Genomic DNA, 17,992 nt, shown 5'->3' with positions numbered 1-17,992 from the left:
ATTTTTTGTTGTTATTGCAGTTCATTTCTAAACATGACAAGAATTTTTATTGCAAAATTGCTTTGATCCACTGCAAAAGTATCTCCATTGACAAATGAAAACAAAAAGCATTAAAAAATACATAGCAAATTAGATATCACATTTAACATTAGTGGCATTTATATAATCCAAAGTATAAAACAGCCCACAGTTACCTGTAAAAACAGCAGCCCATGAACACAGAACGTTGCCAGTGACTCTGATTCACTGTAGCTTATTCCTCCAACAATCATCCCGAAGATTGAAAATAAGTAGACACCGACAATAGTCACGGACAAAAGTAAGTGATCCAGGTCCAAGGGTTTTGAGGTGGACACAGATAACTTTGGAATCTGTAGGAAACCTATGACAGTGCAGATGACTGAGAGGGCCAGGATTATCATTTGAGTGCCGTTGGAGATCCAGAACATCTTAGTCTTAAAGTCTTCTTGGTCCTTCATGACGAAGAAAATGATCAAAACAACAATCCCTCCGACTAAGCACAGCAACCCAAGAAAGAGACCTTTGGAAGCTGATCGGCAGTCCACCTGAAAGAACAAACAAAATTCAATATTAGCAAAGGCTCCCTAGGAAAGGTTAAGCAGGCCAAGGCATCCTAGGATGGGGGTAGGCTAGTATACACAGAGCTCTTCATCATAGACCTACCCCTAGTATACACAGAGCTTTCATCATAGACAACGTTACCAGTTCTGAACAAGAGAGTTTCTTTACCCACCACTGTTATTTATTTAAGAGTAACAACTGTGAACTGTGTATTTGAACTGTTATACGAGACAAACTTCCCACATTTATCTACAGATATTGCAGAATACCCTGAAGCAACTCAATCAATATTTGGCAAACGTGCTAAACCGTTTAATTGAATACTATTGACACTACAAGAAACTCAAGGGAATTAAGTTGCCCTTATTGTATACTTCAAGTTTTTAACAATATACTAACCTTCCAATATCCTTTCCTGACATTGCGTTTGTCTAGAGTAGTTGAGTCATCCGAGGAAGATTTTCCCAGTTGGCCTAGCTTCTTGAGCCTTTCCTTTCCAACATTGCACCACATGATGTAAGTAACAGCAGCTGCTATCAAGCTGTAAGGAAAAGTCAGTAAATACCTTCAGCTATGGACCATTAATTCTGTTAGCTTTTAAGATTCAAGGAATAGTCATGCAACATGCATCCCCAAAGACAGTAAGTTGAGCAAAGATACTTTTCTATTTAGCTCCCAATCATAACCTTGTTTTCTTAACCACTTGACCCAGAGTATTTGCTTCTCAAATATTCTAACTAATGAGTTTCATGATGAGTAGGTAGGAATTAATCTATAGACAATAGGGGACTCATCACATGTTCTTATACCACTATGTGTGCCTTTGTGAGCTTTTCTACTTACCTGTTTATTGAATGCACTACTCTATGCAATGAGTTAAGCAAGGACTGGAAAAATGCAGACTAGGGATCCATCTTTAATGACAATTTAAGGTTAAATGAAAAAGTGGCTGATATCTAGTTGCATAATCTCCTGTTTACCTTGTGTTCAGATATACGACTCAAATAATCTGGATGCGTCACCTCTACTGCACTGTAAACCATAACTTGGCCACAGAAGTTGCACATTACAGCTTCCGTTACTTCTTCAAGGACTGCTTGGATAATCCTCTTGGGTTACCCCTGGAAAGTTTACTGCACAGACAATCTGCAATATTTCTAATAAGTGAAACTAAGTACATGAGACCGTTATGTGTATGAAGTCTAATTCTTCCGTATATCCAGTCACATGTCTTGCAAATTTTAGAATGAAAGAATAGTTTACTTCAGTGAACACTAACAGTAATTAAAAAAGGACCTTTGCATTGCATCCAGAGTTTAAGACCATGCATCTGCTTAGTTGGACCATGTCCCCTGTTGCTTCTGATGGAATGAAGTTTTAATCAGTAACAAATAAACCTTGTACAGTCGGACTAATGAAGAGCAAAATTGGTAAGTGACAGCAATATTCATATCAAGCAGCTCATATGACAATAGGGTATTCTGTAGGCTCTTAGAAATAACTCTGATGCCCATTCTCATTCTGATTATTGTAGGAGTGGTTACATTTGAATATGGTAAGATTTAATGCTATATTTCAACAAAACCATGTTGTTATTTATATCTGTGGTGATGGTAGTGACTCTTACTATTATAAATCAGTTGTAGTTCACAAATAACATGTATGAACAGAGTTGGAAACCCATTCAGCTATGCCAAAGATTGTCAAGTTTCTGGAACTGGTTTAATCTCAAGGAGTCTGAGTACATATTAATTAATGATGATTACATGAAAAATGTATTAAATATAAATACTTCTCAATAAGTATTTGCTACTGGTCTGTGATTACTTATCAATAATCATGTGGTGAAGTAGGGCTAATTCAGTACTCAACTAATTAATCTCACACTTGTCATGATTCAAGTCCCCTTGGAGAGTCAGTATACTTAATTGTCTGAGCTCGGTGAATAAGACAGCACAATGAAAAAGTGCCATTAAGAAAATAAATACAATGATGTTTCTTGATCATTAGGTCCACCTCACCAAAATTAGTTTTCGAAGTTTTGCTCAAAATCCTTCATGCTTGAAAATTTCTCTAGTAGATATAATTCATGTTTCACAAGAATACATTTGCAACAAGGCTGACATAAATTACTGGCAAATACTTAAAATGGGATCGGTGCTGTAAGCAATGCAAAGGTCAACATAAATATTTCTGACCTAGGTGTGCATTCAACAGTTATGCAAGGATAACCAGACGTCTTGAGATGAGTGAGTCTTCAGTAATTGATGGTGACACTGTCTATTAAATATTGAAACGTACATCACTTTTGTGGATCAAATGGTTAAATCAATCTGTCAGACAAACAACAGCATAGAACAAAATATCTGGAAGCTCTACGGAAGTTTGTACCAGGTGGTCTGTGCAGCAGTTAGTCCACAGTCCTAGTCCTATTGGAGGACAAACAGGTTTCCTGTCGCAACCACTTATAGTTAGGATATGAATGCTAACAGCTGAAAAAAAAACTGTGGATAATTGCAGCTTAGGATCATGAGGTCTAAACTGGGGCTCTAGACTTCAACGTCGGATTACACTAACTTTCTTGTTGCTTGGGCTTTTTGATCTTACGACTAGGCCACAGTCACATATATAACTTTCAATATTAGAGTTCAGACTGGGGCTCAGTAGGCAAAGGTAAAACTGGAGCTCTGAATGCTGAAGGCAATTGGAGCTTAATATGGAACAATGGCATGGGAACCAGGGTCAAAACTTGGGCTCTTGCTAAAATAACTAATTGAGGTGCTTGATACTAAGGCCAGAACTATGTCTCAGGAAAATAAACTGAAAAATAATGGGAGATACCAGGACCCTAATCACGATTTGGAATTTCAAAAATTTTGGTCACAGGTAAGCACTGATATCTTAAGATCTTTTATTACAAAGGTTTTAGATGCCAAGGCCTACATCGTGACTTGAAAACGCTAAAGTAATAATTTTGCTTTTGAATTCTTAAATATCAAAATTGCCTTTCTCCAGCCGAGCGCTGGTGCGATGAGCAGTACATGAGTCCAGTACACAAGTCCCTCATACCGGGTACATCACGTAGATCCACACTGTAAACTAACAAGTTTACCTACAAACATTAAACTACCAGAGATCCTCTGACTGCGGTGTGGCAACGGAGTGACAATTCACCATGAACACTAGAGTAAATCGGACTTTTACGAGCTGTGACCCTTCACCCAAATACTAAGCCCTTCCGGTGGGTGCAAGAATACAAGTACAAGCTGCAAAAGACTATTAGTCTCCCGAGTCCCGTGTACGGTCCAAGTCATGCAGGTAGACGCTAGAGAGAGGAGTGGATTGGCTAGGAGGAAATGAAAGTCCTAAAGGGAATGATCAAAGTCCTGGTGAAAGTCGTCCTCAAACAGCATGCAAGCCGAAGTCCACTACAGAAGTCAAGTTTAAAGTCCATGAGATGCACAGTAATATACATGATATGATATGTGTCATATGTGAAATTTATCTAGGAATAATCATTAATAACTGTGAACAAGAACAACACAGAAATAAAATGAGAACTTTTGTAATCAATCCCAACAAGGATTTACAAGTAACTGAATGATGTTACACAGAAATGACCATCTATTTCAACTTTTAAAAGTCACAGAACTACTCAATTTTGGGGCAGTATTTTGCAATACTAATGTTTTTCTTAAAGAATTTGTATTTTAAAAAAATTTAAGAAAACAATTTTGTGATCACAGAACATTTCAACTGCCATTAACGTGATTTTAAATATACATTTATCACACCAAATGTTAACATGTTGAGAAAAGGCAGCCATTATTTTTAAAATGAAATAAAGATTCGAAATGAATTGAACTGAATTTAGAATTTAGGCCAAAGGCCAAGCACTGGGACCTATGAGATCATTCAGCGCTGAAACGAAAATTGACAGTAAAAGGTTTGAAATGTGTAACAGGAGGAAAACCTCAAAGCAGTTACACTATGAATCAATTGTTAGGAGAGGGTGGAAAGTAAGATGGAAGAAACAGAATATGAAAGGAGGTACAGTAAAAGGAACGAAAGGGGTTGTAGCTAGGGGCCGAAGGCACGCTGCAAAGAATCTTACGTAATGCCTACAGTGTACCGCATGAGGTACACTGACGGCACTAAGCCCTACGGGGAGATTCGAAATGATGATCTTCTAATGCATTTAAATCAGAAAAACTACAATTCTAATACTGTAATATTTTTAGGGTAATATTGTAATATTAAAATTACCGTCTTAATATTGTAATATTTTATGGGTAATAGTGTAAAATTAAAATTACCGTTTTAATACTGTAATATTTTCACGGTAAAATGAAACTGAGAATCAGGACGTGTTTCCTTTTACGAACTGCAACAAAAGTTAAAAGAAATTCCTTTTATACTTTTACGACGAGATGAAATGAGATTCTAGAGAGATCATTGTTAAAATGACACATTCTAAATGGATATGCAACAGAATAACAATCTTAATAAATGATCAGAATGAAAAACGTAAACCGAAATAGAATTATTTTAATGAGGGGAATGGAATGAGATCCCAAAGACATTATCAAAATGTAACTGGGAATTAAACAAAGCAATTATTTCATCACGATCAAATCACACGAGATTCCAAAGCAATCACAACAAACGTGATACTGAGAATAGAAAAAAATGACCTTAGATGACATTCTCAAGAAATCGCGATTCTAATGAAAAGATTAAGAAAAAAAAACGATTCTTAACGATAAAATGAAACGAGGTCGAAAAACGGTTATTTCTCGTTTTCAAACGACGAGCCAAAATCACAAACTCGTGAATCGAAATACGAAGAGGGCTGTCGTACCTGTATTCCACCAGGAACGGGAATAGGTAAGGCTGGGCGTTGGTCCAAAGGCGTCCTAGGGAGTTGTTCTTCAGGCAGGAATAAAGACGAAGGACCTGTTCCGCGTGTTTGGGGATTTCCGTCACGGCCTCTGCAATGGACAAGGTCAAGATGATTAGTACTTGTTATTTCAAACGTCCGTCTTTTCTCACCAAAAAAAGGTGGCTCTGGCAGGCATTATACCCTCGCCCCTTTGACTGGAAATATAATACTACGGTGCTCATATACAGACAAATTTATTAGTATTATTATTTTATTTTCTCCGTCTCTTTCTAGTTAAACGATGTGGTTCCACAATGCGTCATCCTTCAAGTCTATAAATGAAATTATCGTTATTATTACTTTAATATAAGTTTTTAATATATCTAGACCACAAAAATCTATCATTACTCTTGTGTTATGTTGTAACTGACGATAAAATGAGAATTGTACTTCAGCTGTCAAGCAGGATTTGAACTGTCTTCAAAGGGAGGGCATTAGAATATCGTCTCTACGTTCATATATTAATTAAAGAATACATGAATTTAACTTCTTGAATGTGGAAATGACATCTTACATTTCGGTAACAAAAGCACATAAATATTCAATATCTTATTTAGGGTTGCATTACTGTTTGCTTACTATCTGTCTATCTATCATCTATACACATATACGCATATAAATACATATAATATACATCAATAGATAAATAGACAAATAGATAGATGGATAGATAGATAGGAGAAACATGAGAACATTAGAAATGTAAGATAAACACTTACTGTTTTCATAAGTGTCCTGAATCCAGACAATGGCAGAGTCCCACACAACCATACGAATCCAGATGGCAATGTTAGTGGCCACGAGATGCATGAAGCCAAAACGGGCCACCTGGCCAAACTTCTCCACAATGACCTGAAGAAATAAAAGAAATAAGGAGAAATGTTTATGCCCTACGAAAATGGACATTATCGTTATTCATTTTAGTGACTTCATCTGTAAAACTCTAATCACATAACAAAAATAAGAAATCATTGCTACGGCACTTAAATACCTGAAATTATCATTTTTTTTCTTATATCTAAACAGGTAGAATGAAAGAACTACGTCCTTTCTGTAGCAGATACTTAAAACCTTTACTTGACACAAGGGAAAAAACTAAAGGACTTTTAAAAGATGCTCAACTCTGAACAATATTGATACAATTTAGACAACTCTGCAGTATAACTTCTATAGCTCATGAATGCCCTTGAACTGACAAAGTTGATGAATCAACCGTATGGTCTCTATACATAGTAGAGTCTAAGTAGACGTTTATTTAAAAAACGACCATGTCAATATAACAGCAGCATAACTTACCATTTCTTATTTACCAATGAATTAAGAAGAACACAACCTTCATAATCCAGATTCACATTTCAACTTGCAAAAAAAAAAAAAACAAAAAAAAACACACAGTATTCCTCTGTAACTGAAGTTGACCTTAAAAGTGACAGAGTTGAAATAACAGTAGCTCTTATAACTGATGTTAACTTCCGAAGGGACAAGATTAAACAATAAGAATGACCCATGTTCATCTCTATCATGACAAAGCTGGAGTAATAACTGCATAGGTTTGTAAGTGACGTTTACCTCTGAACTAACAAAACTGTAATAACACCAGTAAGACTTTTATGGCTTATATTTACCTCTGAATTGACGAAGAGGAAATGCATCTGAAGGAAGGTGAAGAGAGCTTGCAGAATCGGATGAGCGAAGACGATGTCTTCCACGCATTCCCCCTTCATGGTGGAGTGCATGGCGATCTCCAGACCATTGGAGATCAGGGTCCCTAGACCGAAAACTGTCGGGAAGAGAGAAACAAAAAATGTATAAATAAATAAATAAAAAAATCAAGGACAAAAATACTTTCTTGTTGTGTCTGTAGTTTGTAAGGTATGGTGTGGAAGCTGGCAGCTTCTTCATCATACAATCCTTGCTGGAAGGGCAGCACCTTCTTGAGTCACATCCTATTATGGATTAAGAATGAGTAAATATATGCTAAATTTGAATCATGCAAAAAAAAGTTTTATCTTTTAGAAAAATCAATGAGTTAAAATCTTTAACTGTCATGAAAAGAGCTAATGCGATTATTTCACTACATTTCTTCTCCTTGCTCTGTTCTGCAAACATGGGGAATCTTACCTAAGGCTCCAACCCTGAGGTAGAACGACGTCCTGGAGGTTTTGGACCTGGATATGTGCGCCCTCTTGAGGGTGCCGAAGGAAGTGATGGATCCTGACTCCGGGTCACCGTTCTTCGTCAGATTCTCTTTGCTGGCCGTCATGGAGGGGCAGTTGTCGATGATGACAGAGACGTAGATGCACATAATGGCCACGATGGATCCCACGTATAGGTACATTAGAAAGACACCCTGAAATGATTCATTTTATTATAATAAATCTAGAGAAAAGATAAAATAAGTACTACTTTTAAATTATCCTAATATTTTAATACCACCTCCAAAGGCAATACTAACTGAAGATCGAGTGTTATTACTGGATCCCAGAAAGATCAACTGGAATTTGAAAGGCAAAATTTCCACACAGTTAATTTTATCCATATACCTGGAATATGAGGGTAAAAGCATACCTGCAGGTACAGGTACATGGAATGCAAAGTCCACAGACTTCCATCCAGTAACATAAATTGGAATGACCAAAGATACCCAGATTCCTGAAATGAAATCCAGTTTCCTGGGACAGAAACAGCAAAGGCTTTCTTCCAGTTTCTTGGAACGGAGTTCTCAGAGACTTATGTCCAGCATCTTAGAATGAGAAATGTCAAAGACTTCCATCCAGATTCCTGGGACAGAAACACCAAAGACATTCATCCAGTTTCCCGGAATGGAATCCTCAGAGATTTCCATTAGGTATCTTAGAATGGGAATGTCAAAGATTTTCACCCAGTTTCCTGCATAGAAAAACCAAAGACATTCATCCAATTTCCTGGAACGGAATCCTCAAAGACTTTCATCCAGTTTCCTGGAAAAAAAACTCAAATACTTCTGTCCAGCATCCTGGAATGGTAATATCAAAGACTCCCACCCAGTTTCCTGGTATGAAAATATCGAAGACATGCATTAAATTTTCAGGAATAGGATTATAAGAACACCACCAATCTAACTGGAACAAACTGGGAATACCTCATTTGCTTACCTGGAATGTGAGGGGCAGGACGTCATTATCGAGGACTTCGGTGAGGCAGAAGGCCAACATAAGGAGGACGACCAACTTGCCATACATACTGGACATGACAACCCACATGTAGGTGCTGAAAGAGAAGGACGTGTTAGAAAGCCACAGTCAAAATGAAATACAACAGTAGAGCTACCGAGAAAGCCCATACAAGAGCTATTGATTATTAATACACGATACTTTATTCGCTGAAGCACATCCATGACAACAATTATAGGACTCAGTTATTTTTAAATCATAACACTATCAATACATGATAATTTATTTGTTAACGCACATTAAGGACTCGGTTTTTTTAAATCATAATACTTTCCTCAAGTTCACCATGAAAGCGATAGGATTACGTAGCAAAAACTAGCAAAACTTTCGAAAAATTCCCTGCACTTTAAAAAATGTACAAAAAAAATCCCTTCCCCTAAGATCTTTATCCACCTCAAAATCTAATCAACTTGTTTCATGGCCAACCCTTCCACATAATTGCATTGAAATCCATCGATAGTTTTTGGAGAAATCTCTAAGAGAAACAAACAATAAATAGTCATTTCATAAAACTGACATCCTAAATATAGTCAATATAATATCAGTAACTTCATGAAACAGAATTTTACACTTTTCCCTCTTTAAAATGCATTTGTTAAGACATTGCAAATTGCTGGATTGTTGTCATGAGAATATTTGCAAATTACTTCAATATAACGGCAATACATACATACAAACACACACAAGCATATATATACGTGTATATATATATAATATATATGCATATACATACATACATACATATATATATATATATATATACATATACAAATAGAAGTAATCAACACACAATGACGTGTGGAACATAAATAAATTTCTGACTTACATCGGGATCGAAACCAACGTCTTTCAACTGAAAGGCATGGGCACTACCAACTGAACCACACAAGTCATAGAAGATACTGTATATTTACAACTAACTGCTTCATGAAAATAATTTTGGCTGATCTAACACAAAGGCCATCGGCCCGTTTTCAACAGCTTTTATTGACTGATGGACAGACAATATGTAAATTTACTATATATATATATATATATATATATATATATATATATATATATATATATATATATATACATATATATATACATACATATATAGATAGATAGATAGATAGATAGATAGATAGATAGATAGATAGATAGAAGATAGATAAACAAAGGAAAGCTGCTGGAATCACGAAATATGTTGGTTTCCGAGAAATGTACAAATGCTTGAAATCCCTCAGCAATCCCCAATGCATACATTATTGAGAACCACAAATGCCGAGAGGACGGACAGGTGATTAATTAGTTTTACTGCTCCACAAGAAAACTAATTGAACTTCTCCGTCATTTTCTCGCTCATTTTTTTCTTCTTTAAACTTCTGTCTTCAGTACCCGAAGAGTTTATTTTCTAATAACTATACATATAAACTGTGTTACATTTGCGTCTTTTAATGAGACATCAGGAGACCATACTACCCTCCTTCTCTCTCTCTCATTCTCAGGTTCAGATACAAATTTACTCTCTCTCTCTCTCTCTCTCTCAAAGCATTATAACTTGCTTCTCTTAGACAAATGGGGTTTCCTTTGGTTATAATACACCCCCAGCAAACAGTTCCATCACGCTTCAGCTGGTATGCTCAGAGATAAATGCAACTGGCTCCATATGGTCAGCTGTGGTCTGGGAAGTATGGCGTGGGGGTGGGGATAAGTGGCCACTGCAGAAAAAAAAAATCTTCAACTATTGTTCCCATCACGAAGTTCACTGAAGTTCTAGCAGTGTAGCTTTGGAGACCGCAAAGGCAGTAATCGTTCTCTTTACTGGAGGATTTCCTAAGAACAAAAAGAATAACTTGAAGTTATTCAGTATCCCAACAGTGTACCCAACTTCTTATCAAGCAGACTACTATCATAGCAGAGACTGAATATCCTCGTCAGTTAGACCAGCACCTTAGCAGTGCAGTCAATACCTTGCACGTTCAGGCGTATTCTAGCGAAACTAAACTCCATGCATGTTAAACCAGCGTCCTGATACCATACAGTAGCAAAATCCTTGTTAGCCAACCAGCATCCCATCGCAGTACCATACTATCTGTTAGTTAGATTACTGCCGGAAAAATGTCCAAGTCCCTGTAAATTAGATCATGGCCCTAGTTAAGTAGTCAACTCCTGTACTTTGTAGTATTATAATCTTGGATATGTAGCGCATGCCACGGAATTTAAACTAATGTTCTAGCTGCGAAGACAGCTCCTCGGAATTTTTACCAGTATTAGGTGCAGTGAAGCCAAATGCCAGGAGTTTAGGTCAGTATCTTAGTAGAGCCAAATCCATATAACAGGAGTTTACAATAGTATCCTCGTAGCAGAACTAAACGCCAAACACCAGGAGTTTTGACGAGAGTTACGGTAGTGAAGCCAGCACTCTATAATGGTGACCAACACGCAAGCGGTACAGACACACTCCCTAGATTAGTTAGACAAGCACCGTAACAGTGTGACCAACTTCCAGAAAATAAGACCTTTGCTGTAACCATGAAGCCAGCCCCCAGATCCTTTAATAACTGTATTCCAAAGAACATGAGAGAGAGAGAGAGAGAGAGAGAGAGAGAGAGAGAGAGAGAGAGAGAGAGAGAGAGAGAGAGAGAGAGACTCACCTTCCAATCTTGTTCAGAAGCCATCTCTCACGAGATGACACAGAGGGTTCTCTGGACGAGTAATGGCTGTACGTGGAGTTTCTCCGCAAGTCCACGATAGGGGGAAGTTTTCCCACAGGGGTCATACTTAGCGTGCGTACGCATCCTCCCCTCGTCCCCCGCCCCTGGAGGACCTCATCCCATCCTTAAACTTAGGCTTGATTAAGTTCAGCTTTGCCACTTTCATTATTACTGTTTTCTTCTACTATTATTTTATCGTCCTATTTTGTACTAACGATTCATTTCAACTTTTCCTTTATTTTTTATCTCAATTTCCACTTAATTATCGTTTTTTGCAGCCTTGAAACCTCCATCTTGTTTCCTTGTTTTTTTTTATCACTCAAGTTTTTCAGAACCTCAATCGCTCTCTCTTGGTTTCTAACTTTTATCACTAATTCTTAGCTCCAAGTTTTTTTTTCACTGATCTGTACAAGTTCCCTTCATTCAGTGATAAGGGGCACCTTGATTTCTGTTTGCAAATGCAACAATGCAGCTTTCTTAAACACACCTAATTCTTACTTGCAAACGTAGCGATATAAATGAATGCACAAAACTGATTTTTTTTTAAGGAGTACTACAGCCAATCTACACAGGAGGGACTTTCGCATTACTGCAGTTCCCTAATACAGAAATTGTGATTATTCTACCATTTTGCATGTAAATCTGTGAGAGTTATTCTTAGAGCTTACAGGGATCACTTCTATAGTTCTCTACTGTTACTTTCCTGAAGGGCGATTTTGTTTTATTGCGGCAAATTTGTCCCGGGATCTTTTGCAGGAACTATTCGGTTGGCATCAGCATGGGGCTATTTACAGAAACAATTTCCTGCTCCCAAATAGGGTAAGCCCTACTTTAAAGCTAGTCTCATTGCTTCCAAAAGGGGCTCTTCCATGTAAGAATACTATGGATTATTGAATGGCTATTGGGTAAAGTTGTTCTCCCCGCTTATACACGGGGCTATTCATAGAGGGGTTTCTTTATGTTTCCTTAGTTGTACAACGCTTCCATTTTCAGTCTTAGTGAGCAGCTGATTTTTTGTAATCGTTTCGATATATTTTACTTTAAAGGAGAACCATTGCCACCTTTCAATGCCATTCAGTGTTCCAGTGGGCCACGGGCAAGATGTTGAGACCTAAAATCAGTGTTCAAAACATTCGAAGATTTTGCAGGGCAAGAGTCACTGTTCCAAAAATCAGTAAAACCGAAAAAGCATTCGGCATACTTTCTCACAAGAGCTCGTAAGAAAATGCACTTATCATCACTGCGACAAAATCAACAAAGAAGATGAAAATCCACGAAGCACCGCTAAAACTATACAAGTCAGATGCTAAATAAGAACCACCATCGTCCGTTGTCCGGCCTCAACCAGCGAAGTAGAAAGGTCCTCTCTGTCTCGCGATGTCTCCAGATACAGAAACATCCACGCTTAAATTTTTCTATCTCTCACACACAACAGTCAGTCACATACTGCCAAAACTTTCTGCAAGGCTCCCCCTGCGTAAGCTGCAGTTGACACGTCCGAGCCTCCCCCTCCCCAAACGTCCCCACCCTCACAGCCCACAAAAGGAGGTGGAAAATATTTCTCGACGATTGCCCCTCCCGAAACCGCCCCTCCCCAACCTCCAACATACACGCACATCACGGCACCATTCAAATCCATCGACACCGCCTCCAAGCAGTGGATTATTAGGCCACCTACGTCACTTTTCCCAGTGGAGAAGACGCCATATGGAAAAATCATGACAAGCTTCTTTGTTTTTTGCTTTGAGGAGGGCAGAGGGAGCTGCAATGCTGCGGTTGCCTAACGTACATTTTAATGAGCATTATGACTGTAGATGGGGTGATTGCGGCGGACAAATATTGTTGCTAAGAATTTTAGTTATAAAATAAAATTGGGGACTTGTGGACAGATTCTCCCGGTAGGTTACTGGGCAGTCCCCCACCCCCCCCGCGGCCACCTTCCCCTAATCCCCACGGACAAGAAATTTCTTAGCAAACTGCTCTTTTAACCTGGCTGGGCAGAATTCCTCACTATATCTCATGGGCACATTTCTCCTATCTTATTTTCTAGAAGCTTTTACGAATCGTTTTCCAATTAGATTTCTTCGCTAGTCTTCAGGTGACTTTCCCCAACTAATTATCTGGGCAGATTTCCCAGCTAATTTGGTGTGCATAATTCCCACGTAATTTTAGACAGCTTTCCTTATAACTTTCAAGACAAAATTCCGTATAAATTTCTGGGAAGATTCTCTCCACGAATTTTCTGGCTAGGATTCCTATTACACCCTTCTCCGATGAAATGTCTTGCTTATCAACATAAAGGTTAGGAGAAAAAATACTTAATTAAAAAGATATATAACTGCGTGAATATTTTAGAGATAAGATTTAATAAACAAATCGATAAATAAATAGATAAATACATAAAATAGTAAATAAGTAAATAAAATTTTCTGATTAGGTAAGCAGGAGACTTCATGCGTGTCGAATGTTCAGTGTCCTAGTTAAAAACCTCATGCATAATTGTGGGGAATATTCATGCTACACCCAGGTCCACTCTAAACCTAAATACTCATGTACGCACACACGCACACCCATTATACACAAACATACACACAATATAAAATTTATATATATATATATATATATATATATATATATATATATATATATATATATATATATATATATATATATATATATATATATATATATAACACCATTTTTGAAACATATTCCGTGTATATTTATTTATATATATATATATATATATATATATATATATATATATATATATATATACATACATCAGCAAGTCATGAATAAGGCATAAGGTAGCAACCTCATCCCTGCAGATTAGTGTCTGCCCTTTTAGACAAGAAATGCTCATGGTAAAAAAAAAATAAAAGTTATAAAAACGCAAGCATAAATATTTTCACTTTACCATTTATATGTCATGTGACTATTCGCCATCAAGTGTCATTTTTGGGTGGAAATGTGAAGATAAAAAGAAACAGAAAATACAAAATTATACGTACAGTATACTAGTTATGAAATGATAAAATGGACATGAATCGAATCAATATTTTATATTCGTTTAAATATACATTCTGTTCCCTCCCAACTTCATCAGTTTCTTATGGCAGTCTCCTTTTATTAGCATTCTTTTAAAATTATTATAGTCTTGTCCACTTCTATTTTTTGTGAACTTGGCACGTTACTCCAAGTAGAGACAAATGAATTACCATTATCTACGGAAAATTCTCCAACACCAAATAAAGAGATAGAAGCTTTTCTCTCTCAAGCCGTCGGATATCAAGCACAGCCGCAGTACCGCTTTTGGGCTCGAGTTCGCTTCCATGACGGCACAGCCGCCATACTTCCCCTTCGTTTATTTATTTAAAAAAAATTTATGTCTTTTTTATATAGAGCTGCAAGAACTAATAGGCAAACTAGTGCCAGTATCTACCAACGGTCAGAAGAAAACGAGAAACACAAAGGAGGAAGGATGGAAGAGAGAGAACTGGAAAGGAAGCTAAATTTGCTCTTTATATAAATTCCACTCCCTTCCTTCTTGTTCCAGGGATAAAAACAATATATATGTAGGTATGCGAAGGAGCTGACGCCACGGGAATTACTGACCAGGGGATTTACCTTTAACTCAGCAATTACCAAATAAACGTAGAACTGGAATTGGAATATAAAATTTCGGCCAAAGGCCAAGCACTGGGACCTATAAAGGTGAAAAGTCAGTCAAAAGAAAGAGAATATGAATGGAGACGCTGCAAAGAACCTTTAGTAATGTCTACAGTGCACCACGTGAGACCAACCAAATAAACGTCGCAAAGAGCGTGATATTGTAAATTTCTGAGGCCACCATCCATCTCATGGGAGACTTTTACATTTACGCATAAAAGTTACAGAGGCTTTCTCCTGTTTGAACAAGGCGACTCTTCAGGGTGAAACCCTGTTTGAACGAGAGAAAATCTCCTGTGCCCTCAGCGTGCAATACACTTGCTGATATTGCTGGGGATTTCTCCTATTGATTAGAATTTCATGTCACGACGAACTGAATTTATAATATGATGATAATAGTAATTAAATACAATATAAATAGCCAGTTAGATACATGGCCAGATCATTAATACGATAAATGACGAAGCATGTCAGGCCTTATTTTTTAACATAAAAAAGGATTGAGAAACTTGAGAAATAAGAGATTGATGTGTACCATCGCCATTTCAGTTTTTTAATTTTTCTGGGGGTGGGGGTGGGTGGGAGGGTCAACATTATATTCTGAAACAATGATACTATAAACCCACCTAACCTCAAAGTAGCGGCCTAACCAGGGAAACCCCTCCCCCTCCCCCATATCCAACCTCCCTTCCAGCGTAAATACCTTTCACAAAAGCAAAAGAATGCCGTAAATTATCTTCATGTAAATGGCTGCGGTATGGAGAAGAAATTCCGTCATTGGTTTACAAGTTGCTAATCTTAACTTTAGATGCTGTTAACTGACCAGAGAAAGTTCCTTGTACTCTAATGATTAGGGCAATTGGGTCTCCCCAGCCCAAATCTTTCTCCCCCCTCCTACACCAGAAAAATTTCACTGAAGCATTGACGATGGCTTCCCAAGGTACGTAGTTAATACATAATAATAAATTTTAATAATAATAACTACCTCTGGTTTTAAATTATCAACAAAAATGGCTTCATTCGATATATCAAATCCATTTTTTTACTTTCATCAATGATATCGATCACGATTGCATAAAAAAAAGTCATATACTTAAATGCAGCATTTACATCTGAAAATTTACAGCTAATGTATTCATTTCCTTATAGGCAGCGATTATATATAAAAAAAAAATCAGTTTTCTGTATGGTTTATTGTCAATCAAGACGAAGAGTCTGTCAAGTTCAATGACTGACCTTATTCCTCATCATAAGTATGCGTGGTGTCATCTTTGAATTGCATGGGACGGATTAACTGAACACAACCTTACCAGCTCTTTTGTATGTACATACATATTTATATACATATACATAAAAATGAGTATATATATAATATATATACATACATACATATATACATACATATTTAAAATCACTTATATGCCTTTCGCCTTTAGAGAGGGTAACGCCAGAGGGTGTTAACCACCCAGTTCTTAGCAAGCTTGTGGGATGAGACCCCTGATCGCAAGCCTGTCTCCAATTTGGGCGCAATCCACCATGACCGACAAACCACCAAGTACATGTGTGCTTAGGTCAATACAGAGGCGATGGTTTTTCCAGGAAACGTCTCCAAGTTTCATCATTCTGAAATTTCAGGACATATGAGGTAAACCGTCGAAAGAAATGATGCACTAACAAGTGAATAAAAGGGTGTTTACAGCCGAATGCTGTCTTTCCGTCTCTTCCAAAGCAAGAAATAAGAAAGACTGAAATAAATACGATAGAGGCAAAGGCGGGGTATTGATTCATCGACGGGCGCACCAGTGAGACATGAATCAAACGCGTCTGCGATACGATCTCCCGATTTGATGGCGAAAGGAAGTGGGCCGAAAATGAAGCTGATGTGGCACTTCCGCGTGTGTGTGTGCGTTTGTGTACGTCTGTGCGGGTGCGTGTGCGACTCGCTCTCTCTTATTCCTAAACATAGCTTTTTATTTATCTAAATAAATTATACCTTTTAAAAAGCACACCCAATATTGTGGTACCATTCAGTATCATCATGGCCAGAAGCAGGCAGTTTCTGGGCCACTGAGAGCTATAGACAAATACTTCAACGTGTTTACTTACGAGTAACATGAATTATGGGAATTATGTCCTAGGGAAAGACATGGCAATCCAGTGGCCATAATCGACAAATCATGATTCACATGTTGTTCTTCAAGTGCAACTTCATAGCTCGTGGGAAACGTCCTTCCCTCTGTGGAACGAAGTGGCTTGACCTTGAAGTCAGTAACTTGGCTAGCATGACTATGTCACCATTTTAGATCACATTAATTATTATATGAAACATTCAAATTAGCATTCATTTTGTACTTCGAAGGAGCTTTAGAATTAAAATACAGAAAAGACCTACAAGTGATATAATAGTTTGAAAGGTTTCTGTACAAAAGTTGAGAGACAATATCCAAGTTTCTAAGATGTGAGTCATTCAGTCATTAGCATTTATCCAGAGCAGGTGCATTCTATTTTATGAGGAGATGTAACACTGCGAAAGCGAATAATTAATTCAACCAGACCTTCAAAGCAGCATTCAATTTACAGGTGATGTTAAATCATGGATTACGTAAAATTAGGAATGTTTACTAACCGTGATATGCGGGGCACATAAAAGAGACCAGAACTGCATAATGAATAAAGCTTAGGAAAATGCCATCAAAACCGCTGTTCATGTCTGCTTTGACATGTCCACCCGATAATGTGTAGGTGGTGTCACTCTGAATGGTTTTAGACGGCCGTTTAGCAGCAGCAGTAATGAGGCTACCAACGCCATCTGTTGCGGGATGACCGAACGACCGTTATCATCACATAACACAGGCAGAGTTGACACGATTATATCTCTCGATTCT

General features: G+C 37.6%; 1 protein-coding gene across 1 annotated transcript in view; it reads right to left on the bottom strand.

Annotated features, from left to right (window-relative positions):
- Positions 1 to 17,992, bottom strand: part of LOC136837125 (uncharacterized) — a 56,927-nt gene that overhangs the window by 2,876 nt on the left and 36,059 nt on the right. The window contains exons 4-10 of the mRNA XM_067101735.1: positions 8,659 to 8,773; positions 7,646 to 7,874; positions 7,150 to 7,304; positions 6,244 to 6,376; positions 5,444 to 5,573; positions 982 to 1,123; positions 195 to 566 (exon numbers count right to left, since the gene is read on the bottom strand). Of these exons, the coding sequence (XP_066957836.1) occupies positions 195 to 566; positions 982 to 1,123; positions 5,444 to 5,573; positions 6,244 to 6,376; positions 7,150 to 7,304; positions 7,646 to 7,874; positions 8,659 to 8,773 (1,276 nt within the window). The remainder of the gene's footprint in view (positions 1 to 194; positions 567 to 981; positions 1,124 to 5,443; positions 5,574 to 6,243; positions 6,377 to 7,149; positions 7,305 to 7,645; positions 7,875 to 8,658; positions 8,774 to 17,992) is intronic.

The sequence above is a fragment of the Macrobrachium rosenbergii genome, chromosome 57 (genome assembly GCF_040412425.1).
Source record: "Macrobrachium rosenbergii isolate ZJJX-2024 chromosome 57, ASM4041242v1, whole genome shotgun sequence".
NCBI lineage: Eukaryota > Metazoa > Arthropoda > Malacostraca > Decapoda > Palaemonidae > Macrobrachium > Macrobrachium rosenbergii.
Note: the sequence above shows the minus strand (reverse complement) of the source record. Positions and strands in the feature narration are given on the sequence as shown.